This window comes from Alternaria alternata, assembly GCF_001642055.1.
Source record: "Alternaria alternata strain SRC1lrK2f unplaced genomic scaffold CC77scaffold_20, whole genome shotgun sequence".
NCBI classification, from domain to species: Eukaryota; Fungi; Ascomycota; class Dothideomycetes; order Pleosporales; family Pleosporaceae; genus Alternaria; species Alternaria alternata.
Window position 1 is genome coordinate 396,687 of NW_017306209.1, and position 14,098 is coordinate 410,784.

Here is a 14,098-nt window from a genome sequence, read left to right on the forward strand (position 1 = left end):
TGCGATACCAATACGCTAGGCTTTACCCTTCGCTTGGCCATACACTTAACGCCTTCCGGCAATCCTTATGTAGATCATGATATTTTTCGTTATCCAAACAAAAGGCAGTCTCGAATATGAGGAAACCGAAGCATCGCAACCAAGTTCTGACAACCCCCTCACTCCGCGACCTTGATAACGATCTTACCGGAAAAGTTACCCGATAGTTGCAGATCGAATGCTTTCTTCGCGTCCTCAAACCCGAAAGTCCTGCCCAGCATGACATCGAACTTCACATTCTTTTCCTCGATAAACGCATTCATGTCTTCGAAATCCTTCTTCGATCCAACAGCGATACCCTTCAACTTTGCGCCCTTGCCCATCAAGGCGATGAGATCAGATGGCTTCCAGTCAGCCTCCCAGCCAGCAAGGAAGCCAACGAGAGAAATAGTCCCGCCACGGGGGCATAGATAGCCGATTTCATCGATAAGAGAGCCAACGCCGGTGTTATTGACGACGAAGTCAACACCACGACCATTCGTGATTTCCTTGATCTTGGCGGCTTGATCATCGGTTTTGTAGTTCAGACCGCGAACCTTATCACTGATCTTCTCTTGAATAGCTTTGATCTTGTCGTTCGAGGAAGACGTGATGATTGGTGTGATGTTTCCGGCGAGACAAAGTAGCAGGGAGAACATAGAAACACCGCCGGTTCCTACAGACGGTGAGTAGGATGGTTTGAAAATCTGGAGTTTTTGCTCGTACCTTGGAGAAGGGCACTAGCGTGCTCCTGCACAGTTTTCAATGAGTCCAATGAGTTCCAAGCAGTGACGCCTGCGCATGGGAGCATCGAGCCCTGTGGCTGTTTAGTCTGATGTTTTTGTGTATACTCTCTCAATCACTCACCTCCTCCCACGACAAGTTCTTTGGCAAGTGTACTAGGTGCTTTGCTTGGTAGATACCGTACTGCCTCAGTGTGCCTGGACCGTTCGCACCGATAGCCACTGAAACGCCATCATCGGTTGGGTGAAAGTCGCCTTGGTTGCAAATCGGAGCAACGGCATCTCCTATATGGAAGTCCTTGACTGCAGACCCGAGCCCAACGACCTCGGCGGCACAGTCGGAGCATGGGATGCCTTGTTCAGTCATGGGGACAGGGTACTCCTTAACCAGCATAGCGACGTCACGGTAGTTGAGCGATACGGCGTGGATCTTGATGACCACATCGTTGGGCCCGAGGTCCTTCTCTTGAGGGAGCGTTTCCTGGCTTTTCTCAAGAGTGAGAGGGTTTTGACGCGAGGCACTGTCTTTGCCTGCGCTGCGACGGTAGGCTGTGTAGGTAGATGGGTAAGACATGGCTGCAAGCAGGTCTGGTGAGATTGTCTTGGATGGCTGCGTAGATGGATCTGATGAATTGCAGGTCGGTATCGCAGGACTCAGTAATTGATATAGAGGGCAAACCCATACGCCCCTTCCAAGCAGCGTATGGGTGATGATCAATCATTTTGTGGTACGTGCTTCGTCCGATGGAGCGAGCGTCACTCGTGGAAGGCGTCATGTAACAAAAACTAGGACTTTGCGATTTGCGAAGGTACGCTACATCAAGCTCGAACGCGTTCCATCGTCGAAACAGTGACATCAATCTCCCAAATATCCCAAGTAGCTCAGTCGGGCCTTCTCAACACTTCGTAGAACGAGAAATTTACAAGCTGGAACATTTCCATGTTACTGGTACGCATTTTCGCCTGCGGGGCAGCGGAGTGGAGCATCATTCCGCTTCCGACCTTTTCGGTCCGCGCGCTGACTATGTACCATTGATCCCCCTCAACTTTGGCATTGGAGATTCTCATCGAAATTGCGCGAGATTACAGCCACAACCTGGAGTATGTCGATCTATACATCTAAGTGCCAGCGATGCGGCGAAAATCCTGCGAAAAAGGTAGCTTACCACCCATCGCCTCTGCGATCACAGAAAGGCCGTCTATTCTTTGCGCAAACTCACGAAGGCAACCACATGGCAAGCAAAGAGTCAATACTACCACATTCCAAAAGGCAAAGGACCGCCATAATGAAACAATGTAGAAATCGCCAACGGAAAAGGCATGAAGATAGGTTTTTGCTGTTCGATCTACAGTAACAAGACGACTGCGTCTGACCTTTGTACACATCATTTTCTGTACCTTAGTACTTCAGATTTCATAGCGGGTGTGACGAACGCAAAGCTAGATACTGTTAGTCAAAGTCTTCTGCACACGAAACTTCGTTCGAAATCGCCATCCGACACCGTAAAGAAACTTATAATGATCTTTTAAATTATCTCATCTACAAGATCGTAACTATCTACAGAAGAAGTGCCAACAGCATCCGCAGGCGCAGCATTCGGACCAAAAACGCAGCTCTCCTCACCAAGAATTTCTGACAACTCGACGTCGTGCTCCTGGAGCCCTTTGATCGCACGTACCAAATCTTTCTCAACAAAGTTCTGGAAGCAATCTCGGTCAACGTCAACACCAAGGCGATGCAAGAAGAATTTGACCGTGGTTCCAAAGGTCATCCACTCGGAGATCATGAACAGCATTTTCTCGCGTAGCGGACGATCTTTTTCGATATCCTGGAGGCACAGGCGATGAAGCGATCGGGCACAAAGACGAACTTCTTGGATGGGGTTGATGCCTTGTTTTTGGAAGTAGAGAAACATGCCATGGAGTGATTTCGAGGGCAGATCTGCAAGAGAGTGTAATTGAGGGTGAGAGGTGATCTCTGTATTGAATTCTTTGAAAAAGAGAGTATATACACAAAGAGGTGTAGAGTAAATGAGTGGATACATCATCGCCGATCTCGAGATTCCAAGCAACCATATGCTCTTCTAAGATATCCCATTTCCGACTTACCAATTATTCCATGTAGCCCATCTAACAAGCGGCGATATCAGCAGGAGTGTAGATACAAGCGGAGCTAGGACCCTCGCTGATCTGCTTAGGCTCAGCACCAGTATCGTTGCCCTCAAACTCTTCGCAGATAGCCTTTGTATCCGTGATACAAGAGTTGGTGATTGTCGCAGTATCTCCATAGTTGGTGTTTATGCCAACGAAAGTAGCTTTTCCACCCGTAGCCTTCACACCGTCGATCTTTACATGGCGCTCACCCATCGTCTTGCAGTTACCGCATGACCGGTATAGCTTGCCGAAGTCAGAGACAGTGAAGCCGCTGACTGTAATTGTTCCGGCACCGTTGTGTTGGATGACTTTGTCGGATGCGCCCATAGCTCCACCACCAGTGACTGTGCCATCGCCGTCCTTCTTGAAGGTGAGAGCGTCCTCGCAAACATCTTCCCACCAGACATTCTCGATAGTGCAAGGACCTTGGCAGTGTACACCCTCGATTTGATCGGCACCGATGATGACGTTACGGAGAGTGGCGCCAGCTGCAAGAGAGAACACTGCATCGCTGTCTCCTCCTTCTGATTGTCCTGTGCAGGATACGCCACGACCGAAACGTTTCATGCCACCATCGAACTCGCCTGTTACCATCATGGTCTTGGTAAGGGTTGACTCGCCGGCTGCCGCTGGCATGGTGCCGCTTGCTGCAGTACCACCAGAGGCAGGTACCGTGGAGTTACCCGATCCAGAACTCGGTGCAGAGCTACCGCCTGAGCCAGTAGAAGAATCCCCACCTGAGCCAGAAGAAGACTCTCCCCCTGAAGACGAGTCGCTACCCGAGGAAGACTCATCACCAGAAGAAGAGTCGCCGCCTGAGCCAGAGGACGAATCTCCACCCGAAGAAGAGTCGTCGCCAGACGAGGAATCGCTGCCGCTGCCGCTCTCAGTGTCTGAGCCAAACTCCGAGCTCGAATCGCCACCCTCAGTTGGAGAATCTGCCTCTTCATCCCCACCAGAGCTCGAGCCAGAGTCACTGGACTCTTTGTCATCGGATGTGCTATCGTCGGAGCTACCTCCAGTGCTGTCGCTCGCGTCGTCAGAAGACTCGTCGCTAGAGCCAGACGAGTCTGAAGTGTCTTTCGATTCGTCAGTGGAGTCTTCCTTGGAGTCAGATGAACCGTCTGAAGAGTCCGTAGAGTCTGTAGAGTCTGTAGAGTCCTCTTTGTCATCGCTGGAACTAGACTTCTTATCGTCTTTACTTTCTCCAGAGGTCTCCTTGTCGTCGGACGAATCAGAGGCTTTGTCACTTCCTTCGGACTTGGCTTTCCAGACCCAGTCGAAGAGTTGGCGTTTAGTGAAAGCAGGATCAGAGACGAGAGATCTTCGCTTGTTTTCGTTTTCGTTCTCGTTTCCAGGCAGATAAGTGGGAATCGCAGTCATTTTAGGATTGGATGGCTGACCACCAGAGCCCGGGAAGCTCCCTGTGGGAGCACTGCCATCAGTAGGGAAAATACCAGAAGCACCGCCATATTGTTGGCCACCCCGTCCCGCACCGTTCTCCATGCCATTGCCGGGGTACTTTGCGCCATGGTTGAGGCCATTGGTCTCTGTACCGTTGTGGTGACCACCACGATGACCACCACGATGACCGTGAGCGCGGGTAGGAGCAGGGGCAGGAGCCGCAGAGACGGAGACGATCAAAGCTGCGGTAGCGACAGTGGAGAGAGAGAAACGCATGTTTTATAGGTTTTCGAAAAGGTTTTGGAAGTGAGTGTTGTACAGAAAGTTGAAGAATGAAGGTATTGTCCAGCAAAGATGACACAGTCAAGAAAAGAAGGGTGACCGGCACAAAGCTGTAGAAGACAAAGAAGAGAGTGAAAGTGTAGGAGGCAAGGAAGAGATCGTTGGTCCTGATGAGGATGAGGATTTTGTAATGCGCTGGCTGTAGACGCCTTTATAGTCATCCTGTCTGCAGTGATTACTCCTCATCTACTCATGTCCCATGTCCATGGTGTAGGACGATGTTTCCACACACCCTGAACTCCAAACTACCAAGTGCAGGTCACCTACCGTCGCTTGAACTGCGGGTGGGATGCGATCAATGCAACGCCAGAGTAGGTCCGAACACTCGTGGGGCTATGAATCCAGAAAACACATAAACGAGGACTAGTCTAGCGTCCCGGGAAGAACGCCGTGTTTGGTTTGCGCGTCCAGTTCTCGAAACCGATGGTCCGGCATCTGACAATCTACGCGAGCGATGCGTTTGGTTTCATGCCTAGGATGTTAGTCTTGGCGGCTGTGACAGCTATATTGTGTGCATCTGTTGGCGGCGACACTAGAAACGTCGCGCCTGTCAGTAGATAGCCTGGAGGTTCTATGCGTCTGGGCATTCCACGTCACGCGTTTCAACCACGCGACCGCACGAGGTAAGGCTGCATGTATCGAAACTGCCAAAGACACAATTTTCTAAGACGAACATCAGTGTGAAGTAATACTATGATTGATTTGGGCTGTGTCTGTCCCACCTGCATCTAGACTGCTACCGATTCCCCTACCTTGTACCTAGCAAAATTTCATCTTCAGGAGAGCCTTTTCAAAGATCGTCCAGTCCAGGGAATCAAGTGGATCATATATGCGTGGTTTCCTAGGTTCTCCGTTGTCGCCTATGAACCCGGCCAAATTCTTTTGCATGTAACAGCGAAGATCGTCTTTGAGTCCAGAAGTCGGAAGGTTCGAATGATATATCGTGCTGAGTCCCTGGGTCTGCATGCGCTCGATGTGATAATCACCATGCCCCGCGTTATGAATGTGGGGGTTGCAGGTTTCGATCTGTAGGATCCGCACTGATAATGGCTGTTGTGAAAAGGCGAATCGTTCCCATATATCGATCAATTGGAACGGTTCAACTGCATAGCCGGTTGCAAATCGGAGTTTGAGGGCAAGATCAACACTCATGGCATGTTCGCCGGCGTTACCAGTTCCGATCATTGTATCTGGTGTAGTGCCACCCCCAAGGGCTTTCAGAAGGCGGTTCATCCATTCGTTGACGACGCGCGAGGAGCGCCCAAGCTCGTTAAATACAAGTTGGCCATCCTTGACCTTGGGCTTCGAGTTCCACTTGATGCGCACCATCGTATGTTGTTCTTTTCCAGTATCATCAGCTTGTCGTAAGGCGTAATGTAATCCAGCGGCATATACCTTACAATATTCGAGAACAGATCCTGGGACGCGGTTATCGGCGTCGATAAAACCTACGAACTTACGGTTCATATGTTTCGCGATGATCACACCAAGCATCATGGCTTCTCCTTTTCCGTTGTTGATGCGCAGAGGATCTCCTTGTTCTACACGTGGCTGTAACATGTCCGTCACACCTGCTTCCTGGAAAGCGCGAGCGAAAGTCGGCGAACCTTGGTGTTCCACGATTACGTGACGATCGGCCATATTCCCGAAGTTGAGTAGGAGTTTGCGCTCCGCCTCAAAGTTCAGCTGGTCGCTGTTGGATATAAAGATAACGAGACACCGGTGTGGAACGCCACGCAGAAGCGCTCGAAGAACGTGTTCATCTTCGTTCATGCAAGGAATCACAATGGCGAGGTTGCGTTCAACTTCCTCAATTGAGTTTCGGGGGATGACGACGTTCTTCTGATCTATCGAGATGTTTTCTGTGCCATCTCCTGAGGTGTCCTGACCCTCCGCGTCGAGCTCAGAAACAAAGGACATTTCGTGTAATTTTACGTTCCCAACATGGGTAACTCCAGGGCGGATACTCAACCTCATGACGAAGATGAGAACGGTTGTAGAAGTTGTGGTTCGGAGTGAGTGTATCTAATGTACTATAGAGGGTTGAGTCGATCTTGTAGTGGTATATACCAGAGTCGTCATATAGACCTCATATATAAGGAAACATGGCAGTCGTTGTGAAAAACTGGAGTCAATGCCTACACAGATTCACAACACTGTAGTGATAGATTAACACAGCGTATATACAATGAAAAGGATGTACCTAGCTCTTTTGTGTAGCTAAAGAGATAATCAAGTACACAGTACTTAAGTCTGCGAATGATTTCCGACAAACAGTTTGGCTGAAGGCGGTCCTCTCAAGAGAGCCTGATTTCGACCTCGAGTTGCCAAAGCATTGTTCGGCATATCTTGAGTCAACCGCAACAGATATCTGAGATCCCGTTTGGCTGGAAAGCATATCCCAACGCTGTCATCACGGCTCCTTGTTCGTGGCTTTTTCCAGCGTGCATCTTGGAAGGCGGAAACCGTTTGGCAGCGCTTATCGTGGTACGCTGGTCGTATTCGAAATCCTGAATAAAAGCACCGTTTTGACCGAAGCAATGTATACCAAGTCTGTCACTGATGTGGCCACCGAATTGTTCTGGGGGTGATTATGGCGATGCTGGATTGACAACAATACATTGTGAATGTATTGGCCGTGGCGTGGTTGACGAAGCCATAGTTTTCATGGTGCTTCTCCGGTTGACTATGGTCCTGATTCCATCCCATATCGTAGACGTGAACCCAATAGCGGCGGATCTAGCGACTTTGATTAAATCTTCTTTTGACTTGACCGTCTTTCGCATGTACTCAGCAGTGAGGTAATCATCACCTTCCTCGCAAGCGAGTCCTTCCATGTCTTGTTGACTGCCTGGCTTCTGTTCGAAGATGGGTGGAGTGGAGCTGTCAGTAGATAGGCTAGGAATGTCACGCCTGTCAACGAGCGGATCGAAACATCGGTATTACAACAGTATTCAACATGCATGTCGCACATAGCCCAGTATCAAGCTGTGAAAAAGTCCGCAAAGGATTGTCGCATGTAGCCAGCGTGTGAAACGATGGAGGCCATTCTCGCAAGCGAGTGCTTCCATGCCTTATCAAATACCGGCTGTAATTTCTCTTGGAGGATACTTTGAACTGCGATCAATACCCACGAAGAGTTCTCGCAGTCCCTTTGAGTACTCCGGTCGCTATGACGTTTGTGTACGTGTCGTGATTCTTCCCAGCGCATGTAGCATACTGGTGTCTTTTCGTCTGGTGCGTCGTCGTCGTCGGTACCGCCGCAGCCTTTCAAGCGCGCGCTGCCATCAGAGTATCGGATAGACGGAGACTTGAAATAAAAGGCTCACTCGTCTCCTGTGACAGTGGACGCGACTGCATAGTTTGGCGCGCGACGTTGACGCGTGTAGTGTTGTTGGTGAAAGGTAATTTCACAAGCGAAGTTTGTCCAGTTGTAGCTCGGCTATCCGCTGGAGCTCTGGCCTTGTCCAAACGCCTCCATGACGTCTGCAGCTGGTGACACAGGACGCGCGATGCGGATCCGTCTCCGCGAACCATGAAAGCTTTCCCCGCGTTTTCAATGCTTTTGTGCTATTTCCTGAATCCTTTTTAAGCCGTCATTTCCCCGGAGTTGTTGCGATGGCCTCAAGCGTCAATCCTGACAAGATGAGCTACATCTACAACTCGCAGCTCGTGAGCGCTTCTAGCATGTGCAGGTCGAGCATACACTGACCATCACCAGGATGCCTTCACCCTCTACCACATTTCCCACGAAAGGGAGGAACATAGCGCTGTCGGCACTGCGCTCCCTGCCCTCGGCCACGCCACGTCTGGCGCTCTAGGCACCGTTATATCCAAACTCATAACATACCCTCTGGACGTTGTCATCACGCGCCTCCAGGTCCAGCGCCAACTGCATCCCGGCGACAAGCACCCGCACTACAATGGCTTTCTCGACGCCATCGAGAAGATATACGAGAGGGAGGGTGGGCCCAGGGCCTTCTATACTGGTGTCGTGCCCGAAGCTCTCAAGGGCGTCGCCGACAGCTTCCTGTTCTTCCTGGCGTATTCGTACGTGCGACAGAAGAGGCTCGATGCGCGAGATAGTGGGCGTAGCTTGCCTGCGCTCGAAGAGATCGGCGTTGGTGTCCTGGCAGGCGCTTTCTCCAAGTTCTTCACCACACCCATCCAGCAGATCGTTACCCGGAAGCAAACGGCAGCAATGATGAAACAGGAGTCTTCGACCACCATACCCCCGCTTTCCAGCACTAGAGATATCGCATGGGAGATTAGGCGCGAGAAGGGTGTGCAAGGCTTCTGGTCTGGGTACTCCGCTAGTCTGATCCTGACCCTAAACCCTTCAATCACCATGCTGCTGCACAAGGCTCTCCTGCGACTAGTCGTACCCAGGGCAAATCGAGACAATCCCGGAGCGCGTATGACCTTCCTCCTGGCTGCCATAAGCAAGGTCCTCGCCTCCACCGTCACCTATCCGTTCTCGCTTGCAAAGACACGCGCCCAAGTGTCTTCACAGGAGCCTTCTTCCGGAACCGGTGAGACTTCGGACAAAGAGAAGTCTAACGACGCGCTTGGATCTAGAGCCTTACAAGCCAGGCAGCGGACCGTATTCAGTACTATCTTGCGCATCGCCCAGACGGAAGGGATATGGGGCTTGTACCAGGGCCTTGGAGCGGAAGTGCTGAAAGGCTTCTTCTCTCACGGCATCACGATGCTGATGAAGGACCGTATCCATGCTGTCATCATCAGTCTGTACTACACCGTGCAGAATGCGCTGAAGAAATACCCTAGCCCGAGTGAGGTCGCAAAGTCGGCATCAGACAGTGTTCAAAATGCCTACGAACAAGGCAAGGAACAAGCTAGCGAGGCGTATGCGAAGGGTGCCGAAGTCGTCGGCAGTGCAACAGAATCTGCAAAACAGGTCGTATCGCAGGGCTCACGTGAAGCGCAAGAGCTTGTAGAAAAGGGTAGACAACATGCTGCTGATGCCTACTCGAAAGGCGCGCAAGCAGCAGAAACGGCAACGGCATCCGCTCAGGATGCTGTGCATAGCGGGACGCAGCAAGCTGGGCAGGTGTACGAGAAGAGCAGAGAGGCCGTTGGTAATGCTGCTAGCAGTGTCTACGACCAGGGCAAAAGTGTCTTAGACAAAGGCCAGAATGCTGCAAGCAACGCAACACAGCAAACTGGAGATGCGTTTGAACAGGGCAAGCAGGCAGCAAGCGACGCATCGCAGCAAGCGAAGGACGCTGTTCTAGACGCGGACATCAAGGACATCAATGGTCCCGACAAGGGCATCAAGGAGTGAAGCAGAGGGCGGATGATTTCACCTAGCGCTTTCAGACTGTACATATACCCGATTGATTTATACTTGTAATGTTTGAATGGTGGATTTCTTTTGCTATAGTTCGGCGTCAAAAAAAAGCGTGCCCAGCTATGGTAGATGATGCATAGCAGCAAATAATTTCCGGGTGAACTGTCCATCTACCTTGGGCGATCTGAAACGTCAGGGTATCCGTATCCACAGCCACGCTTCACGCAAGTAATGTGTCTACCGAGCTCGAAAGCGTTCCAATGATGTGCCGTCTGTGTGCGGGCTACACAAGAAAGGCTGGTGCCAGGCTCGAAATAGAGTCGGGTGGTCGAGTCGAACAGGATTTTCAGCAGGCGGCTGGGGCTTTGTTGTCTCTGCTGCGCTGGCTATTGTGGAGATGCTTGGTCACGGTATGTCCCATGTGTCATCCCGGTGGCTGGTTGCAGCAAGGTGCCCGTGGTTGCCCCGGAGGCCAATGCGCTAACCACCTGGCTCCGCGCCCGCAGCGCCTCCATCAACAACCACCGCTGGCGACACATTCGACTGCATGCCGCAGTTGAGCGGCCTACTAACTACTAACCTGCACAGGAACAGGGAAAGCATTGTTGCGACGACATTGTGAGTGCTGAGAGCTGGCTGGTAGCATCGGACAGTCGGCGGCGCATGACTGGCGACAACACACGGCATTGGACAAAAGTGGAATCGTCAACATCCCGGACGTTGAGAGGGCAGCAGCAGCCCACGCGCACACCACCCAGCGGCGCATATCTATGTCGTAGGCGCCCGTGACGACATAGAACCGCGACCGAGTAGTTGTCTTTTGACATTTCGTCACCGCACCCCGCCTAGCTCATTCCCCTGATCTCCACGAGCTGTCCGCTGCCGCTGTCGCAGCCCAACCACCACACCGCCACAGCCACCATGACGACCAACGCTGCTCACTCTTCGCCGAGCCGGGGAAGATGGAGCAGCCTCGAGGAGGAACTAGCCTACTACAAGGCCCAGTACGAGACGCTCGAGACGGAACTGCAGGAGTTTCAGGCATCAAGCAAGGAACTAGAGGCCGAGCTCGAGCGCGATGTCGAAGAGAGCGAGAAGCGGGAGCGCAAGCTGCAAGAGAAGGCGGAGCGGCTGGGATTTGAGGTCGAGGAGTGGAAGGTGAGTGACTTCGGCCGCACGCGGAGCGGATATCTGCCCAGCTCGGACGATTGCTAACGAGACATCACAGACAAAGTACAAGCAGAGCAAGACCGAGGCCAACAATGCGCAGAACACTCTGCAGAAGGAGATTACCGCCATGCGCGAAAGTCAACGAGCCCTCCAGATGCGACTCCGGGACATCGAAGTCCAAAGCGACGATTTCGAGCGTCAGGCACGCAACCAAACATCATCACTCGAGGACGTCGAGTCCAAGTACAACGTAGCCATCGAACGCAGTGTCATGCTGGAGGAAGAGATCAAGATTGGGGAGCAGGAGCGAGAGGCGCTGCGCATAGAAACACAGCGACTTAGGGATGAACTGTCGGATCTGCGGATAGAGACGGAGATTACGCAGGAGAAGTTGCGCATCGCAGAAGAGACTATCGAAGGCCACCATCAGCGAAAGGTGTCCAGCCATCTCTCTGGCAATGCTCTGAGACCACGCTCGCCCGTTTCCGAGGCGTCGACTACCGCGACTACGGTTTCTTCGCCCACAGCTGCTTCGACACCACCACACTCGAAAGCAGATGGCCTACTCCCAGATACGACTCCTCCTTCTCCGCCGTTGTCTGACGCTCCCATCACCGTAAGACATGTACCCTCAACGCCTATGCCCAGGCGCAAGAACTCGATTGCGCCCCTGGATCCAGGTGCGACCCCTCGCGCCGGCCTCTATCAGCGAGCCCCAAGACATTCACGAAACCCGAGTCTATCGGCATCGCGACCAAGCACAAGTGCCAGTGGACGGGCGACGCCTTCTACACGACCAACTACACTCACATCACGACCGCCTAGACCGAGCTTTGGGAGTGCGGCGCCGCCGCCAGCGGATTTGCCTAGATCAGGTTCACTATATCAAATCCGGGGCCTGATTGGCAAGATGCAGAAACTCGAAGAGCGGGTTCATTCAGCACGCTCCAAGCTCCCCGCGCCAACGACTACCCCACCGCGAGCGAGCCCACGCAATGTCAGTGCCATGGGTCACCACGTGCCGAATACGGTCACATTGAGGAGCGGTAGGAAGCGCAACTCGCACGCATCAGCGGGGTCGTCAGTGCCCGGCGCTTACGAGTCGGGCTCTGCCGTAAATCGGCTCTCCTTTGGTGTTTCGACCTCTTCACGCGAACCCACTAGCAGCAGGCCTGGCAGCCGAGCCTCCATGTCGTCAGCATCAGCAATGCAGAGACCGCAGAGCAGAAGTAGCAACCGAACACCACTGGGTCACTACCAGTCATCGTCGATTAGTGGAGCGGAGCCCCGTTTGCCAAGGCCAAGGAGCTCAATGAGCGGACATGGCCACTCTCACTCACTATCCATGTCGCAACGTGACAACGACACTAACAGCGAAGGAAGCGGCATTTCTACGCCGGTAGGAAGGCGACTTACACTGGAGAAGACGGGCATCCCTACACCAAGCGGAATACCAAGACGTCAAAGTGCAGGACGAAGGGCAAGCAACAACATGGACCTTGGAGACATGGCCCCTCCTGCACGGCCAAGGAAGATGTCGACACAAGCTGAGGAAGAATCATACTAGGATGGCATGTCGCGTTGGCGAAAGTCGACAGAATTGCGGGGCCTTTTGCGTGTACGTCTGGGTGAATTTCTAGTACACGAGTTTTACGGCACTATACCTGACGCACTCTGGAGTCCGGCACGCGGGATGCAGGCAGTAAACTGTAGAAAGTGGGATAGGGATGGGGGTGTTTGGTGCCATTTGGTCAAGCATCGGTTGCACATGGGGTGGATGAAGAAGAACCGTCTCGAGAAGAAACCCGAGAGATTCTAAAGCTCCTTTGGGGGTATTTACATATTGCTTTAAACTTATTTTCCTTTGTCTGAAACCAATATACCCCGAATTACATTCATCCCGAGGCTTCTTCGTTCCTTCTGTGCCAGAACAACACGTCTGGGCACCTCCCCAATTTGTACTAATTAAATCTTACAAACTCCACGTGCTCAGACTACTCGGCGCCGACTAGCTGATCGTTCTGGTACGAAAATCTGGGGTAGAGCCGCATGCATGTTGCATTGGCGTTGGCTGTTGGCTGTTGGCGTTGACATGTGAAAGGCCGCGTGTGGAAAAATCGTACGATTCTGATGTCAAATTGCGGGACTGGCCGCCGCGAACGCAGTGGCAGCAGTGCGCAACCCCAGCCTTGCCAGACCCTGGATCTTCGGAATGCACGTCGGAATCTAGCTCGCTTTCTCTAGTTTCTGATGGACTTGAGTGCGTGTGTTTGCTTATTCTGCAGAACCGCTACCAGGCAAACAGGACGGTGAGCCTGCGCTACGGCCGGGGGCACTGCGGGACTTTGCGATCAGGTACCGCCGCAGGGCACCCGACGACGTTTGCTAGGCATCACGGAAGTTACATCTCACTGCTTCGATCCGGCTTCTCGAACCATCAGACACGACTATCTAGAAGCCAATGCTTTTTGTTCCAGCGTCATCTATTATTATACTAATCTGAGTGTGTGCTTGATGTTTGTTCCGGCAGCGGCCGCTCTGGGTGCTGATTGGGTGGCTACGACCGGAGTCCGGTAGGAGATATCGGGGGAGGAGACCCGAGCATCATCTTTGATGCTACCTTGGCGTGGTTTTGTGATAGTGAGACAGGTGTTTGGTTATTTTGGGGGATGGCGATATGACGGTGTGAAGGGCGAGGTGGGGTGGGGAGGCCGTGGTGGTGGAGACAAGAGATGGAAGCGGTGTCGAGGTGTTGGGAGATGGGTAGCTGTTGAGAGGGGTAAACTTGCAGTCGGTACTGATAGGCATCAGTCTTTGGAACAGTCAGCGGATCAACGGCAGTAGAGTGTGCTTGACCAGCTGTTGGTGAGAGATAGCAAGGGCTCAACATGCAGGTACTCGTGCTCGGGTTGGGTCTCGCAAGCTCGCAAGAAGCAACTAATGCGGAAATGCTCCC

At 52.4% G+C, this 14,098-nt stretch overlaps 6 protein-coding genes across 6 annotated transcripts; 2 read left to right on the forward strand and 4 right to left on the reverse strand.

The window, feature by feature from the left end:
- Window positions 1-36: 36 nt before the first annotated feature.
- On the reverse strand, window positions 37-1,674 carry CC77DRAFT_1043108 (alcohol dehydrogenase). The gene is made up of 3 exons (XM_018527302.1): window positions 886-1,674; window positions 745-835; window positions 37-694 (listed from the first exon to the last, which is right to left on the reverse strand). Exons 1-3 carry the CDS (start codon window positions 1,333-1,335, stop codon window positions 159-161), a joined length of 1,077 nt encoding a protein of 358 aa, XP_018382310.1. The 5' UTR covers window positions 1,336-1,674; the 3' UTR covers window positions 37-158.
- Window positions 1,675-2,416: 742 nt separating this feature from the next.
- CC77DRAFT_901034 (hypothetical protein) lies at window positions 2,417-2,686 on the reverse strand (the record flags this gene model as incomplete). Its single annotated transcript, XM_018533579.1, has 1 exon — window positions 2,417-2,686. A coding segment is annotated over one exon (270 nt), but the record flags the coding sequence as incomplete, so codon positions are not given.
- A 74-nt stretch (window positions 2,687-2,760) lies between these two features.
- On the reverse strand, window positions 2,761-4,595 carry CC77DRAFT_1043109 (pectate lyase E; the record flags this gene model as incomplete). Its single annotated transcript, XM_018527303.1, has 2 exons — window positions 2,761-3,562; window positions 4,472-4,595. 2 exons carry the CDS (start codon window positions 4,593-4,595, stop codon window positions 2,892-2,894), a joined length of 795 nt encoding a protein of 264 aa, XP_018382312.1. The 3' UTR covers window positions 2,761-2,891.
- A 776-nt stretch (window positions 4,596-5,371) lies between these two features.
- Window positions 5,372-6,076, reverse strand: CC77DRAFT_1023646 (hypothetical protein). The gene is made up of 2 exons (XM_018525709.1): window positions 6,057-6,076; window positions 5,372-6,001 (listed from the first exon to the last, which is right to left on the reverse strand). The coding sequence occupies exon 2, from the start codon at window positions 5,988-5,990 to the stop codon at window positions 5,421-5,423; it is 570 nt and encodes a 189-aa protein (XP_018382313.1). The 5' UTR covers window positions 5,991-6,001; window positions 6,057-6,076; the 3' UTR covers window positions 5,372-5,420.
- Window positions 6,077-8,117: 2,041 nt separating this feature from the next.
- On the forward strand, window positions 8,118-10,146 carry CC77DRAFT_1023647 (mitochondrial carrier). The gene is made up of 2 exons (XM_018525710.1): window positions 8,118-8,333; window positions 8,383-10,146. Exons 1-2 carry the CDS (start codon window positions 8,280-8,282, stop codon window positions 9,964-9,966), a joined length of 1,638 nt encoding a protein of 545 aa, XP_018382314.1. The 5' UTR covers window positions 8,118-8,279; the 3' UTR covers window positions 9,967-10,146.
- Window positions 10,147-10,467: 321 nt separating this feature from the next.
- On the forward strand, window positions 10,468-13,047 carry CC77DRAFT_970358 (nuclear distribution protein nude). The gene is made up of 2 exons (XM_018535816.1): window positions 10,468-11,130; window positions 11,201-13,047. The coding sequence occupies exons 1-2, from the start codon at window positions 10,894-10,896 to the stop codon at window positions 12,707-12,709; spliced, it is 1,746 nt and encodes a 581-aa protein (XP_018382315.1). The 5' UTR covers window positions 10,468-10,893; the 3' UTR covers window positions 12,710-13,047.
- Window positions 13,048-14,098: the final 1,051 nt, after the last annotated feature.